General features: G+C 40.0%; 1 protein-coding gene and 1 pseudogene across 4 annotated transcripts in view; one reads left to right on the top strand and one right to left on the bottom strand.

The window, feature by feature from the left end:
• Positions 1-13,680, bottom strand: part of Ctnna1 (catenin alpha 1) — a 173,494-nt gene that overhangs the window by 132,407 nt on the left and 27,407 nt on the right. For all 4 annotated transcript variants that reach the window (XM_058584297.1, XM_058584299.1, XM_058584296.1 and 1 more), the window contains 2 exons: positions 13,169-13,275; positions 10,703-10,898 (listed from right to left, as the gene is read on the bottom strand). In XM_058584297.1, the coding sequence (XP_058440280.1) occupies positions 10,703-10,898; positions 13,169-13,273 (301 nt within the window). In that variant the 5' untranslated portion in view covers positions 13,274-13,275. The remainder of the gene's footprint in view (positions 1-10,702; positions 10,899-13,168; positions 13,276-13,680) is intronic.
• On the top strand, positions 11,449-11,679 carry LOC124103677 (small ribosomal subunit protein eS27-like; annotated as a pseudogene).

Genomic DNA, 13,680 nt, shown 5'->3' on the forward strand with positions numbered 1-13,680 from the left:
TCAGCAAAGGGTCCTTTTCTTAGAGTCAGAGGCCTATTCAAGGATCATAAAATACACCAAAAGATACTAAAAGAAAGCTCCAACTCTTTAGATACTGTTAAAATACATATGTATCAAAAGTGACTTCTAATGAGCATAAGACTTCTTTCAGGGGTGATAAAAATGTTCTAGAATTAGATAACAATGATAGTATACAACCCTCTAAGATCTAAAAACTGAACTATACACTTTATAGGAGTGAATTTTATATACTTTATATACATACTTATATATGTACTTTATATATATACTTTTATATATATATATATATATATATACACACTTATATATAGGAGTGAATTATATCTTGATTAAAAAAGCAAAGGAAGCTGGGCACAGTGGCACATGCCTGTAATCCCAGCAGCTCAGGAGACAGACAGGAGGATCTCGAGTTCAAAGCCAAGCTCAACAAAAATGAGGTGCTAAGCAACTCAGTGAGACTCTGTCTCTAAATACAAAAATGGGCTTTGGATGTGATTCAGGGGTCAAGTGCCCCGGAGCTCAATCCCCAGTACCAACAACAACAACAAAAAAAGGAAGATTCTCCTCCCCTATGAACATTTCTATCTGGCACTAGGAAAAAACATGTATTAAATTTTGAGAGGGGCTGGGATTGTGGCTCAGTGGTAGAGTGCTCATCTAGCATGCATGAGGCACTGGGATCAATGCTCAGCACCACATAAATGTAAAATAAAGATATTGTGTCCACCTAAAACTAAAAAATAAATAAATAAATATTTTAAAAAATTTTTGAGAAAAGAATCTTTTCTTACATTACTCCTTACTAAACAATTATTGCTGAGAGCCACAGCCTGAGTCATTTGGCCAGAAGGGAATGATTGAGAGGTGATGCCAGCGAGCCATTGAGATGATGATGGTAATGTTAAGCTGTGTATTCAATTGTATATTAGATCCCTGCTGTCCACTACTTTGGAGTTCTCAAGGGGATTCCTGGAGAGTTCAAGTTGGTTGGGGAAGTTCCGGAGGAGGGATTTCCGGTTGGTGTCCTGGAAGGCCCACGTGGGTCCACTGATCCCTTTTATCAGATAACTCACAGTTCCTTTGTTCTGTCAGGGAAGTAGCTGGTGCTGAAGGGATAGTCCGAGTGCATGTCCCATAACTGAATCTAACTGGGACTGCATGCAAGCAGTTTCTAATAAGGTAGTTAACTTTGATAAACTGAAGGACATTACCGAGAACCCTGATGAAAATCCATCCTTATTTCTCAACCGCCTTACAGAGGCCCTAACCAAATACATTAAGCTAGATATTGAGTCTCCCATCAGGGCTACAGTGTTAGCAACCCATTTCATTACTCAATCGGCTCATGATATCAGAAAAAGCTCAAATGAGCTGAGGAGGACTATCGGACCCCTATCTGAGATCTGGTGAAAATGGTTTTTAAAGCAGGCTTCATTGCAGAAAAGAAGGTAACACCCCAAACTCAGGCCTTAACAGCAGCCCTGAGGCCTACATCTCCAGCAAGTTTCAGAGGGGAACCAGCACTCCTCTCCACCAGAGGCTCGCCTCAAATATGGATGCGAAGGTCACTGGGCTCGCCAATGCCCAAACCCACGGCCTCCTTCCAGGCCATGCCCCACCTGTAAGCAGACAGGACATTGGAAGATTGACTGCCTCTGGCTGGTCCTTCCTTGGCGCCTCTACGCAGGGGGTATGACCAGTCAGGCAGTCCCCTCTCCTGAACTTTTGGGGTTTGCAGAAGACTGAAGAAGCCCAGATTCAAAGACCCCCTCAGCCCTCTCTGAGCCCAGGGTAATGCTCCAGGCAGCGGGTAAGTCCATAACCTTCCTTGTGGACACGGGGGCCACCTATTCTGTCTTGCCTGCCCATTCTAGGCCTCTGTTTCCTTCCCAGGTCTCAGTTATGGGGATTGATAACAAACCCTTCTCCCCAAACAGAATTGTAAAGCTGGCCTGTGCCCTGGAGGGACACCCATTCACTCACTATTCTGGTCATTCCATCCTGTCAGTTCCTCTCCTAGGCAGAGATGTTCTCCAATTATTAGGAGCCACCCTCCAATTACACCCCAAGAATACTACCACCCATCTCCTTTGGCCTTTAACTCTTACCCTCTCTAATGACCTGACAGTACCTACTGTGCCATTGCCCCCTGATCCCTAGGTCTGAGACATCTCCATGCTGGTTATTGCCTCCCACCACAAGCCAGTCCATACCCAGCTGAAACACCAAACTAAACTTCCTTGTGTTCCCAATTTCCTATCTCCAAAACCCATAAGGAGGGACTTAAACCCATTATAGACCGGTTGCTGGCCCAGGGACTCCTTACTCCTACTGACTCCCCCAGCAACACCCCCATACTGCCGGTGCGCAAACCCTCCGGAGCCTATCGCTTAGTCCAGGAACTCCACCTAATTAATGAGGCAGTTATTCCCATCCACTCGGTTTCCAACCCTCATGCTTTTCTTTCTCATATCCCCCTTTGACCATTCACTTTACTGTCCTGGACCTTAAAGCTGGCTTTTTTACAGTGCCTTTGCATCCTGACTTTATTACCTCTTTGCCTTCACATGGGAAGACCTTACATTCTTTAGGTTTCAACAGCTGACATGGACAGGCCTACCCCAAGGCTTTAGGGACAGTCCCTACCACTTTGGTCAGGCCTTGACATAGGATTTAACTGTTTGTAATTTGGGGATAGCACTCTCTAACAGTTGGACAGAAGCCTTCCCTACCTCCAGGAAAACTGCTGACACCATCGGAAACTGCTGACACTGTCGCCTTCATCCTCATTAAGCAGATCATTCCTAGGTTTGAACTTCCTGCCTCCATCCAGTCAGACAACGGTCCAGCCTTCACTTCTCGGATTGTTTAACTAGTTTCCAAAGGCCTTAACAGCACTTGGAGGCTCCACATCCCCCACTGACCCCAATCCTCGGGTAAGGTTGAGAGGCCTAATGGCATTCTCAAGGATCATCTCACTAAACTTGCTATTGAACGCAGACTGTCCTGGCCCAATCTTTTGCCATTGGCCCTCACCCAAATTCGGGCAACTCCTAGAGCCCCCTCAGGCCTTAGCCCCTTTGAGCTATTCTATGGATGCCTTTCTTAATCAACTAAAACTTTCCTGTCACTCCTCCTCTTGTGTCCCACCTGCCCTACTCCACCATGATACTTGGAGATTCAAAGTCACAGAGACATATGTCCAAGGCATATGTAACGAGACATATGTCCTCGTTACACTCACCTAGTTTCTTCAGTCGATTGCGCCCCTACCAGATGTAATGCATCTATCTTCCTTTCCCTCTCCTCCCAGAATTCTGAACTTTTAAAAATAGCCACTAGGCCTTACCTTTGCTTCTTATATGATCAGACAGAGGATTACTGCAAATGGTGGCCCGAAACCTATGGGGGATGCCCCTATTGGTCATGTAACGTTCATAACCCACATGCATGCACTGGGGATTCCTCCGTTGGAAATTTCAGATTGATCTCGGGGGGCTATCAATTGGCTATCACTGACCCTAACCATCCACGCTGGACCTCTAGGGTAAATGCTTCCTTCTACTGTGACATATCCTCTCCCACCCCCTGTGGCTCCATCTCCATCTCCCGAGAGCTTCAACCCTCCCAGCCCTCAGTAGCTATAATCTCTACTGACATAAAGCATTCCGAACAGCAGTTGTTAGACTCCATACAGGATCCATATGAGCCTAATGTCGGGAGTCCACCACAGTATTCATGGCTACGACTACTTACTGAAACTGTAACCTTCTTAAATCTAACCCTCCCCGCCATCACACCAAATGATTGCTACTTATGCGCCTCTCTGACTCGACCTTTGCTTGCAGCGGTTCCCTTGAACTTCTAGGCTTCTGACCTCTCAAATTTCTCCACTCCATCTGTCCGCCGTTCTCTCCAAACCCTTTCACCCGACGCTCCATGGAGTCTAACCATACTGTGATTCCCCAGCACTGCCTCCTGGGCTTGGGTGTCTCCCAAAGTTTTGCCACTCTAACATCACCTTTAACTTCACCCTCTATGCAATACCTGGCTCATTCTTCTGGTGTAATGGTTCTCTCATCACTATCTTATTCACCAACACCTCTACCCCATGTATACTGGTGACGCTTGTCCCGCAATTGACTCTCTATACCCCAGCTGAAGTGCAGGCCCTCTTGTCTCCCCCAGTGCAGAATAAGCGGGCTGCTTCCCTTCCAATACTGGTGGATCTCTCACTGGCTGTATCTGTAGCGGGAGCCGGAATTTCTGGTGGAGCTCTAGGACACTCCTTATGGGCTGTACAGGACTTAAGTTCTAAACTTGAACAAGCGCTCACTTCTACGGCAGAATCTCTAGCATCTTTACAAAGGCAGGTCACATCCTTGGCTCAAGTTACTCTTCAAAATTGACGAGCTATAGACTTACTCACAGCCGAAAAAGGTGGAACCTGTCTTTTCTTGAGGGAAGAATGCTGTTACTACATCAACGAATCAGGCCTTGTGGAAATTAATGTAGTCAAGCTCACCGACTTGGCTACCTCTTTGAAAAATCCACCAAACCAAAACCCATTTGCCACCTTCTTTTTAGCCCACTTCCAATCATGGCTGTTGCCTCTTTTAGGGCCCATACATCTTCTTTTCCTGATGTGTCTGTTCCTGCCCTGTCTGCTTTGCTTCCTACAGGGCCAATTACGGAAGATCTCTAACCAAATTTTCAGCCAGCCTCTGCTTAGGTACTACCAGCCTCTGATGACCGATGAGCCCCCAACATCTTCAAGAGAACAGCTCACTCATTGCTGAAGCTCACTACCAGGTGCGATGGAATGCAACGGACAGCGGAAGACAATGAGCCCGGAGAACCTCTTAATCTGCCATCCTGGATTTTTAAGCCTTTATGTCCTTTTAAGCCTCCTTATGGCCCTTGGCCTCTTCTCTGTCAGTCCCCCGACATGGAACTTCTGCCAAAAAACTGACATTTGCTTTAATTTTATCTTCATCCTGTTTTTGTTCGCTCTGATTTTCTTTAGGTGCTGGTGACGCCATGTCAAGGCAACGCTTTCAATATTTCCTAGAGTCTCTGTTACAGGACCAGTGGCTGATACCAACAATCTCCTCCATCCAGGACTGGTTCAATGCCATCAACAACTTGTGATTTCAGGGAACTTTCATAGACTTCACCCCTACGGAAGTAGCTGTCTATAGCCACTGGGTTTTATTTCTGGTTGCCATGATATCCCCAGACCTGCGCCCCCCCCCCGCCCCCGAACATTCCTCCACTTCCCTTTCTAGGCCCACGCCGCCCCAACACAGCAGGAAGCAGCCGGATCTGACCAACGACGCCCCACTTTCTAAGAAAACAAAAAAGGGAGGAATGTTGGGAAAACATAAGGCAGCCGCACCCCAGAGAAAAACCCCAGCATGGCGTCTAACGACCCTCCTTCTCTTCTTTGTTTCTTTCACTGGCGTGAAACGTTCCCGCCGGTGCCAATGTTCAAATCCTGCTGGTGGGAAGCCTTAGCCCCAATTAGAATTAACTTCTTGGGCTCCGGAACTGACATATGGAAGAGCTTGCCAATAAACGGGCGACCTGTTATCTACCTCAGCCCCTGCTACCTCTCTTAGACCTATATAAACACACAGCCTTTTGTAATAAAGCGGAAACCTCTTTGGTAATCTGTGTCGTGTGGTGCGGCGTTTTTCTAGTCTTACGTTAGCCATGTAAAAATCAAGTTTCTAGATGTTCATTATGACTGCATAGAATGTGTACAAACCCAAAGACATACAAGGCTTAATTTTTTGGCTCATAAGTGTTATAAATAAATTATGAACAAATACTACTTTTAAAATAGTAACCTTATAATTTTATTAGTCTCAAAAAAAAAAAAAAACACCTAGGTTAGGGGTTAGGCAAACTACAGCCTATAAATCAAATCTGGCCCAACTCGCTGCTGGGCATGGTGGCACACTGCTGTAATCCTAGCAGCTCAGCAGTCTGAGGCAGGAGAATAGCAAATTCAAGACCAGTCTCAGCAACTTATTGAGAGCCTGTCTCCAAAAAAAAAAAAAAAAAAATCAAAAGGCTTAGGGATGTAGCTCTGTGGTAAAGCACCTCTGGGTTAAATTCCCAGTACCCCCACCCTCCAAAACTCTAGCCCACCTCCTGTATTTATAAATAAGTTTTGTTTTATTAAAACAAGACCATGCCCATCTGTTATATATTGTCCGTAGCTGCTTTCCCAAGACAGAAGTAACAATAGTTTCAACAGATTTGACTCCCTGGCCCTTAACCAAAAAAAATTTGCCAAACATTATTCTAAACAAAAGTAATTGCTGGTAAATGACAATTTTCTTACACTTCCTTTAGCAACTAGGACTTTCCATAGATAAGCATTTATTTTATATACTAGTAAAAATGACTACAGTTAGGTCAAGCTTTTGCATTAATGCTCAAAACCACTGAAGTCAAGCCAGCAAAGGTGTTTATAATAATTCTCGTTTGCTGCCTAACGATTATTATAAAAGCTGATAGCTTAAAACATTTATTATCTCCTGGGTTTCTCTGTGGGCCAGGGATTTAAAGTTGGTTGGTTAATGTCATTTGAAACTTGATTAGAGGTGGAGGATCTACTTCTAAGGGAGTTAACTCACATGACTGACAAAGTTGTGCTGACTGCTGACAGATACTTCAGCTCCTCTCTACAGGACCTCATAAGTGTTTTCTGGCATAGCAGCCAGCCTTCCCCAGAGTGAATATTCCATGAGAAAAAGTCAGGTAAATATGATCCCTTTTTATAACTTTGCCTCCAAAGTAGATCACATCACTTCCTCCACATTCCATTACAGAACTGAGTTACTAAGTCCAAGCAACACTGCTGAGGTTTGAGGTTAGGCTCCACTTTTTTAAGGGAGGCCATCAAAAAATCTAGATAGCAACACTACTTCAGGGTTCCAAACATGAATAAACAGCTTCAGCAACAAAACAGAGTCTTATCTGATTTTTTTTAAATCTGTGCTTAATCATTTTCATAATATATATTTTGTTTTACTAATGACAGAAAACAGGGTTTATCACCAATTGTTAACATTCTCCAAAGAAAAAACTTAGCCAACAAAAAAAGCAAAGCACTTCAGCTTTTTCTATCTGATGCAATGATGATGGGAGACAATTATAGTTTGGTTGTATTTCTCTACCCTACCCCCAACCCCTGGCAGAAAGACAAATTATGATGAATAGGACCATGATCATAAGTAACTGAAAAGTTGGACCAGGAAAACAAGTCTTTATGATTCAGAATCACATACAAGATTTTCACAGATATAAACAAAAATAACAAGCAAAGAGAAATTCAGATCTGCATTCAAAAGGGGGGCGGGGCAGTTTGAGGGAGAATGTGTGGATTATACCATGATTTGCATCAGAGATACTTCTAAAACAAGAAATATATGTATATTATTACCTGCAACAATTAAATATATTTTTAAAATGTTTTGGTCAGTAGACACAATGAAGACTTGGCCAAACACATCTGTTACAACTGTGGAATTTCACTACAGGCTATAAGAAGGGCTGGGGAACAGAACTTTTCCATAGAGGAAAATGAAGTAAGAGTCATTTTAATTTCCTCCGCAGAAAGCTCAAAATGTTCCTAAACTGGACATTAAACTGCTAAGGGGCTGGGGATACAGACCGGATACTTGCCTAGAATACAAAAGGGAAGATAAAAAGCACTGCTTTAAAACAAATTCGAATCCTTGTACTAGGCTAGAAATTCATATCCACCCAGAACCTGTAAATGTGAACTTATTTAGAATGTGAACTTATTTAGAATGTGAACTTTAAATTAGAGTTTTTGCAGATGGTTATCAAGTTAAGATGAGGTCACACTAGATTAGGATGAAAGCCCTAACTCAATGACTGATGATGCTCTTAGAAGGAAAGGGAAATATGGACACAGAGATACACAAGAAAAACAGTATGGTATGTGACAAAAAACAGAGATTGGAGTGCCTTTTCTCCAACTCCTAGTAACCCAAGAAGCAAGAACAGCACAGTGTGGAGGCACATGCCTGAAATCCCAGTGATTGGAGGTTTAGAGAGAAGAATCACCAAGTTCAAGATCACAAGACCCTATCTAAAAAAATAAAAAGGACTAGAAATGTAGCACAGTGGTAAAGTGCCCCTGGGTTCAATTCCCAATCTGCAAAAATATAAAAGAAGCCAGGAGAAAGGCATGGAGTAGATTCTTCCTGAACCCCAAGAAGGAACCAAGCCTGCCAAAACTACAATTTCATATATATAGATATATATATATTTTTTTTTTGGGGGGGGGGGTCAGTGTTGGGAATTGAACCTAGGGCCTTGTGCATGCAAGGCAAGCACTCTACCAACTGAGCTATATTCCCAGCCCTCATATTTTTTTTAATATTTTACTTTTATAGTTGGACACAATACCTTTATTTATTTATTTTTATGTGGTGCTGAGGATCGAACCCAGGGCCTCACACATACTAGGCTAGTGCTCTACCGTTGAGCCACAACCCCAGCCACCCTCTTTTTAAAAAAATATTTATTTTTTAGCTATAGTTGGACACAATACATTTATTTATTTATTTTTAGGTGGTGCTGAGGATGGAACCCAGATCTCACACGCACAAGGCGAGTGCTCTACCTCTGAGCCACAACCCCAGTCCCTAATTTCATATTTTTTACCTCTAGAATTACGGAAGAATAAGTTTCTATTGTTATAAGCCATCAAATTTATAATAATTTATATTCTGACAGGCCTAGGAAACTAATATAGCCACCCCACTCATATTAAAAATTTTAATAATTTCATTATTTTTAGTATTAGAGATATTTATCTTTAGCCTGAAACTGAAATATTCACCAAATAAGATAGATAGATACATAGATAGACAGATAGATAGATAGATAGATAGATAGATTTTAGTTCTAGATAGACATGATACCTTTATTTAATTTATTTATTTTTATGTGGTGCTGGGTATGAAATCCAAGGCTTCACACATGCATGGCGAGTGCTCTACCACTGAGCCACAACCCCAGCCCCCAAATAAGGTTTTTAGTTCACAAATTCAGAACAACTGGAAATGTCATCTCTATCAAAGATACTCCTCCTTTTGGGTACTGTCACAAGGATGAATTTGACTTAGACTCCAGTGGCCTATGTACTTTGCTATTTAGGGTACCAGAAGTGAAGTCCTCCTAAAGGCCAGTAAAGCACTGTCCATATTAGAGGCTCAATTCACCTTAGCTGATATCCAATAGCCTACAAAACTTACATCTTTGTTGAATTGCTCCTACTAGAACACAGGTCTAACACAGAACTACAGATTTCAATAAGTTTACCCTCAGTAGGGCATAGTGGTATATGCTTATTATCCTTGCTACTATGAAAACTAAAAGTAGGATAGAAAGTTCAAGGGCAGTCAAGACAATTTACTGAGACCCAGTCTCAAAGTAAAATAAAAAGGACTGGGGATGTGGCTAATGGCAGAGCCCTTGCTTAGCATGTGCAAGGTCCTATGTCCAACCCTCTGTACTGCACCCAAAAAAAAAAAAAAAAAATTATCTTCCAGATTTAAAGTCTTCTTTTCAAATTTACAGTGTAACAATGATAATTTTTCTAATAATAATTACTGGTAAGGTGTGGATTAACTTACCATTTTACCTATTCAATTTTGAGTTGACAAAAACATGATTCATGTAAGCCAAGATATTTTTTTAAATGAGTTAATATAATTTTTTTATTTGTTCTTTTTAGTTGTACATGACAGTAGAATGTATTCTGACATACATACATGGGATATAACTTCCCATTCTTGTGGTTGTACATGATGTGGAGTTATACTGGTCATGTATTCAATATGAACATAGGAAAGTTACGTCCGATTCATTCTTCTGTCTTTCCTATGCCATCTCCCTAACCCTTTGTCTAATCCAATGAATTTATATTCTTCCCTCTGTATATCAGAGAGAACATTTAGCTTTGGTTTTTTGGAATTGGACTATTTCACTTAGCATGATAGTTTCCAGTTCCATCCATTTGCCAGCAAATGCCATAATTTTATTTTTCTTTATGCCCAGATATATTTATGTCAAACACAAACCAGTACAAATATGCATAGATGATTTAACATACTAGTGTGAAAGTACAGGACAAATTTCTAGGGTATTTTTAGAGTAATGAATATTATCAAGCTAAATGTTTCACATTATCCAATATCATTACTATGAATTAAGAAGAGGTATCACAAGAAGAAAGATAAAACTTCTGTCACTTTTATACCCTTTAGAATTGTGCAATAACATTTCTGTGACTTAACTAATTCTTGAAACACCCAAGAGAAGTAGATTCAGACTCTCCAAAAAGACATTTTAATGTAAGCATATCTTCTGATTAAAATATGCGCCTGTACAATTAATTAGACAACTCAAATAAATATTATAAGTTACTGAATAATTAAGTAGCAAGCACTGACTACTGACCACACAAAATTTCCTCCAAAGATGGCTTTTGCAGAACCTGGGGATGTAACCCAGTGGCAGGGTTATTACCTAGCATATACAAGGTCCTGGATTGCATTCGGGGGGCGGGGGGGGAGTACGACCAATTTTCTATAAAGGCTTGCCTCTATATAAAAAAAAAATATTGACCTACCTTGCTTTCGAACATCTTCTACAGCAGCCACAAGCTCCTCCTTGAGAAACTGACTCTCCTTTGCAATTTTATCCCCCTTCTCCAAGAAATTCTCAGTTGCTTGTTCAACAGATGCAGCCAAAACGTGGGCCTTCTTAGAACGACCTCTCTTTTTATTAGAGGGTCCCTTACTGTTGGTGTTTACCAGGGTTGTAACCTAAAGGTTTCATTTTAAAAATTAATTAAATCGCAGTCATCTAAAATGAAAACAAAAGAAAGACTAACAACCTAAAAGATAGCATCAGTAAATTATTCATAAGGAAACATTGCAGTAAGCATTAAATAACAACTCTTACCATATTTAAGATATAAAGCAATGATACTAAACTTAGGTTTCAAAATAACTTAGCTTCCTTAATGTGTAAGATAATATACAAATATAAATATAAACGTGTGTGTAGAGGTACCAGTGATTGAACCCAGAGGCGCTTAACCACTGAGCCACATCCCCAGCAGCCCTTTTTTGTTTTATTTACAGACAGTTGAGTTACTAAGTGCTTCACTAAGTTGCTGAGGCTGGCTTTAAAGGCTGAGTAAGGAACCTTAGCCTCCCAAGTCGCTAGAAACAGAGGCTTACACCACCATACCCAGCAATAAAAAATATTTTGACTTTACAAATTAGGAACTTGGGAACACGGAATATTGATGAAAATGGTATTATTTAAAAATAACTTTAACTTCTGAATCATTGTCTCTGCTGATTGGCTAGAGATCTGTTTAATCCTTCCTTGGAAAATAAAAAAACATAAGAAATGACTAGTTCAAAGTCCAAATTCTTATTTTATGTATGTAAAATGTTCAGGTTGCAACAAGATTTCCACAGTTCTCAGCCATGCTCAGCGGTTCTTTGTGTAGGTTGTTTGACACTGTTGTACCAGCCTATAAGAGGAAAGGCCAAACTCACAGAAGGTTGTTCATTTAGAAGAAGAAACTGTTAATGACGTACAACTTCCTGAATTTGTGTTTTCTCACAAAAGCCTTATAAGTTCAGTATTTCTAGTTACCCTACCAAGATAATGTAATTATGTTTGATCTCCAATTTTGGTGTTTTTTCAACAAAGTTTTGTTTGTAAGCAAAACAAAAAAAAAAAAGAAAGAAGAAATAAGTTAAGATATCTCTCTTCTATGTCACCATGAAGTTCTAGAAAGATTAACAATATGAGGGCTGGGAATATAGCTCATTTCGAAGATTGCTTGCCTAACATGCACAAGACCCTGGGTTCAATCCCCAGCATCACAAATAAATAAATAAATAAGTTGACAATGAATTTCACCAGAAAGCCACATTTTGTCATTGTTATCAATGTTTACAAAACATTTTTAAGATAATTTGCTTCTGAAGTCTTTGTTCAGTTTATTCTCACAAATCTTAGCAATTAATTAGTAAAGGTCATTAAAAAGAAGAGTGACTACCCATAGAAGCCTACTGTGATGATGCTTTAAGTCCCAGAATACTAATCAGTATTAATATGTATAATACCTTATGATCCGTAGGATGAAATGATTAATGATTTGTTATAGTGTAAATCTGCCAAACAAAAGACGGCTATAGTACACGGGGTCCAGAGAGTAAATATTCCACTCTTACCATACACTCCTATATAGAGATATATAAAATACTAGTTTACATCTGTAAGTTGGAATAGAATTTTTTTTAAAAGATTGTCAAATGCTACTTACTTGATATATCTCATATTCTCTCACACATACATGTAAACTATACCAAAATACTAAAAGCGCATAGCTAATTACTGACAATTGATAAATGCCATCACATTATGATACATGTATTTGTAACAGAATACCCAAAACTATGCCCTCAAATTCAATTACCTGCTAATTAATCCTACACAATGAAAGGGCATTAAGCTGGGGGTTAGGGTTATGGCTCAGTGGTAGTACACTCGTCTGGCATGTGTGAGGCACTGAGTTCGATCCTCAGCATCACATAAAGATAGATAGATAGATAGATAGATAGATAGATAGATAGATAGATAGATAGATGGATAAAATAAAGGTATTGTGTCCATCTACAACTAAAAAAAATTTTTTTTTAAAAAAAAGAAAACAAAGGGCATTAAGCTGAGTAAGGAACCTTAACAAGGATCCATATCACAACTTCCTTGAGTTTCCCCTTTAAGGAAGGGTGAAGTTCTCTCAAAGTGCCAATATCTAAAAATCTGCTCTATATACCAACAGCCTCCACTATTGGCAATATGACTCAAGAAAATTGTAGCAATGTGTTCCAACGAATTAAATAAATCTCTGTATCAATATTCAATTATTAGATGAGCCAAATCATATAAAAACTATCACACTAAATTCAACCAATCATATTAAGACTTTGAAAGAAATAACCTTGGTCTACTCAAGCCTACTGCTATAGAACCATGCTACAACTATGTATTTGTGTTTTCAGATTCTTACCTGTGTAACAAGAGGCTCCAATAGTCTTTCAACTGCCAAAGTCCTGATCTCTAGACTTTTGGGGTCCCATTTGAAGTTTATGTTGCCTGTGTGAACAGCAGTCATTTCTAAGAAAGAAATCAAAGGCCAAAGTCAGGCAAATATCAAAAACAATCGTGAAATATACATATAGCAAATATTCTCCAACTTAAAGACTTTTATATAAGAAAAGCTATATATATACAAGGTAAAATAATTATAACTAGCATGCACATGAGACCCAGTAACTTTTACAACCTCTTAACAATTTCGAGTTTACAAACATTAAGGGTACAAACAAGTACTCTCAAACACATAGAACTTTTCCCTTTGGGCTGCTCTGTTACCTAGACATTTCTATTTCCAGTTTTCCACCCTACCTTTAGAAGCAAGATGAAAAGCTAACATGAATAACAGCTTTTTTTTTTTTTTTTTTTAATTTTCCTTGGGCTGGGAATGTAGTTCAGTGGTAAAAAGCTTGCCTAACTGCACAA

The sequence above is a fragment of the Marmota monax genome, unplaced genomic scaffold (assembly GCF_021218885.2).
Source record: "Marmota monax isolate L192 unplaced genomic scaffold, Marmota_monax_Labrador192_F-V1.1 WCK01_AAM20220418_F8-fsc00006, whole genome shotgun sequence".
Taxonomy (NCBI): Eukaryota; Metazoa; Chordata; class Mammalia; order Rodentia; family Sciuridae; genus Marmota; species Marmota monax.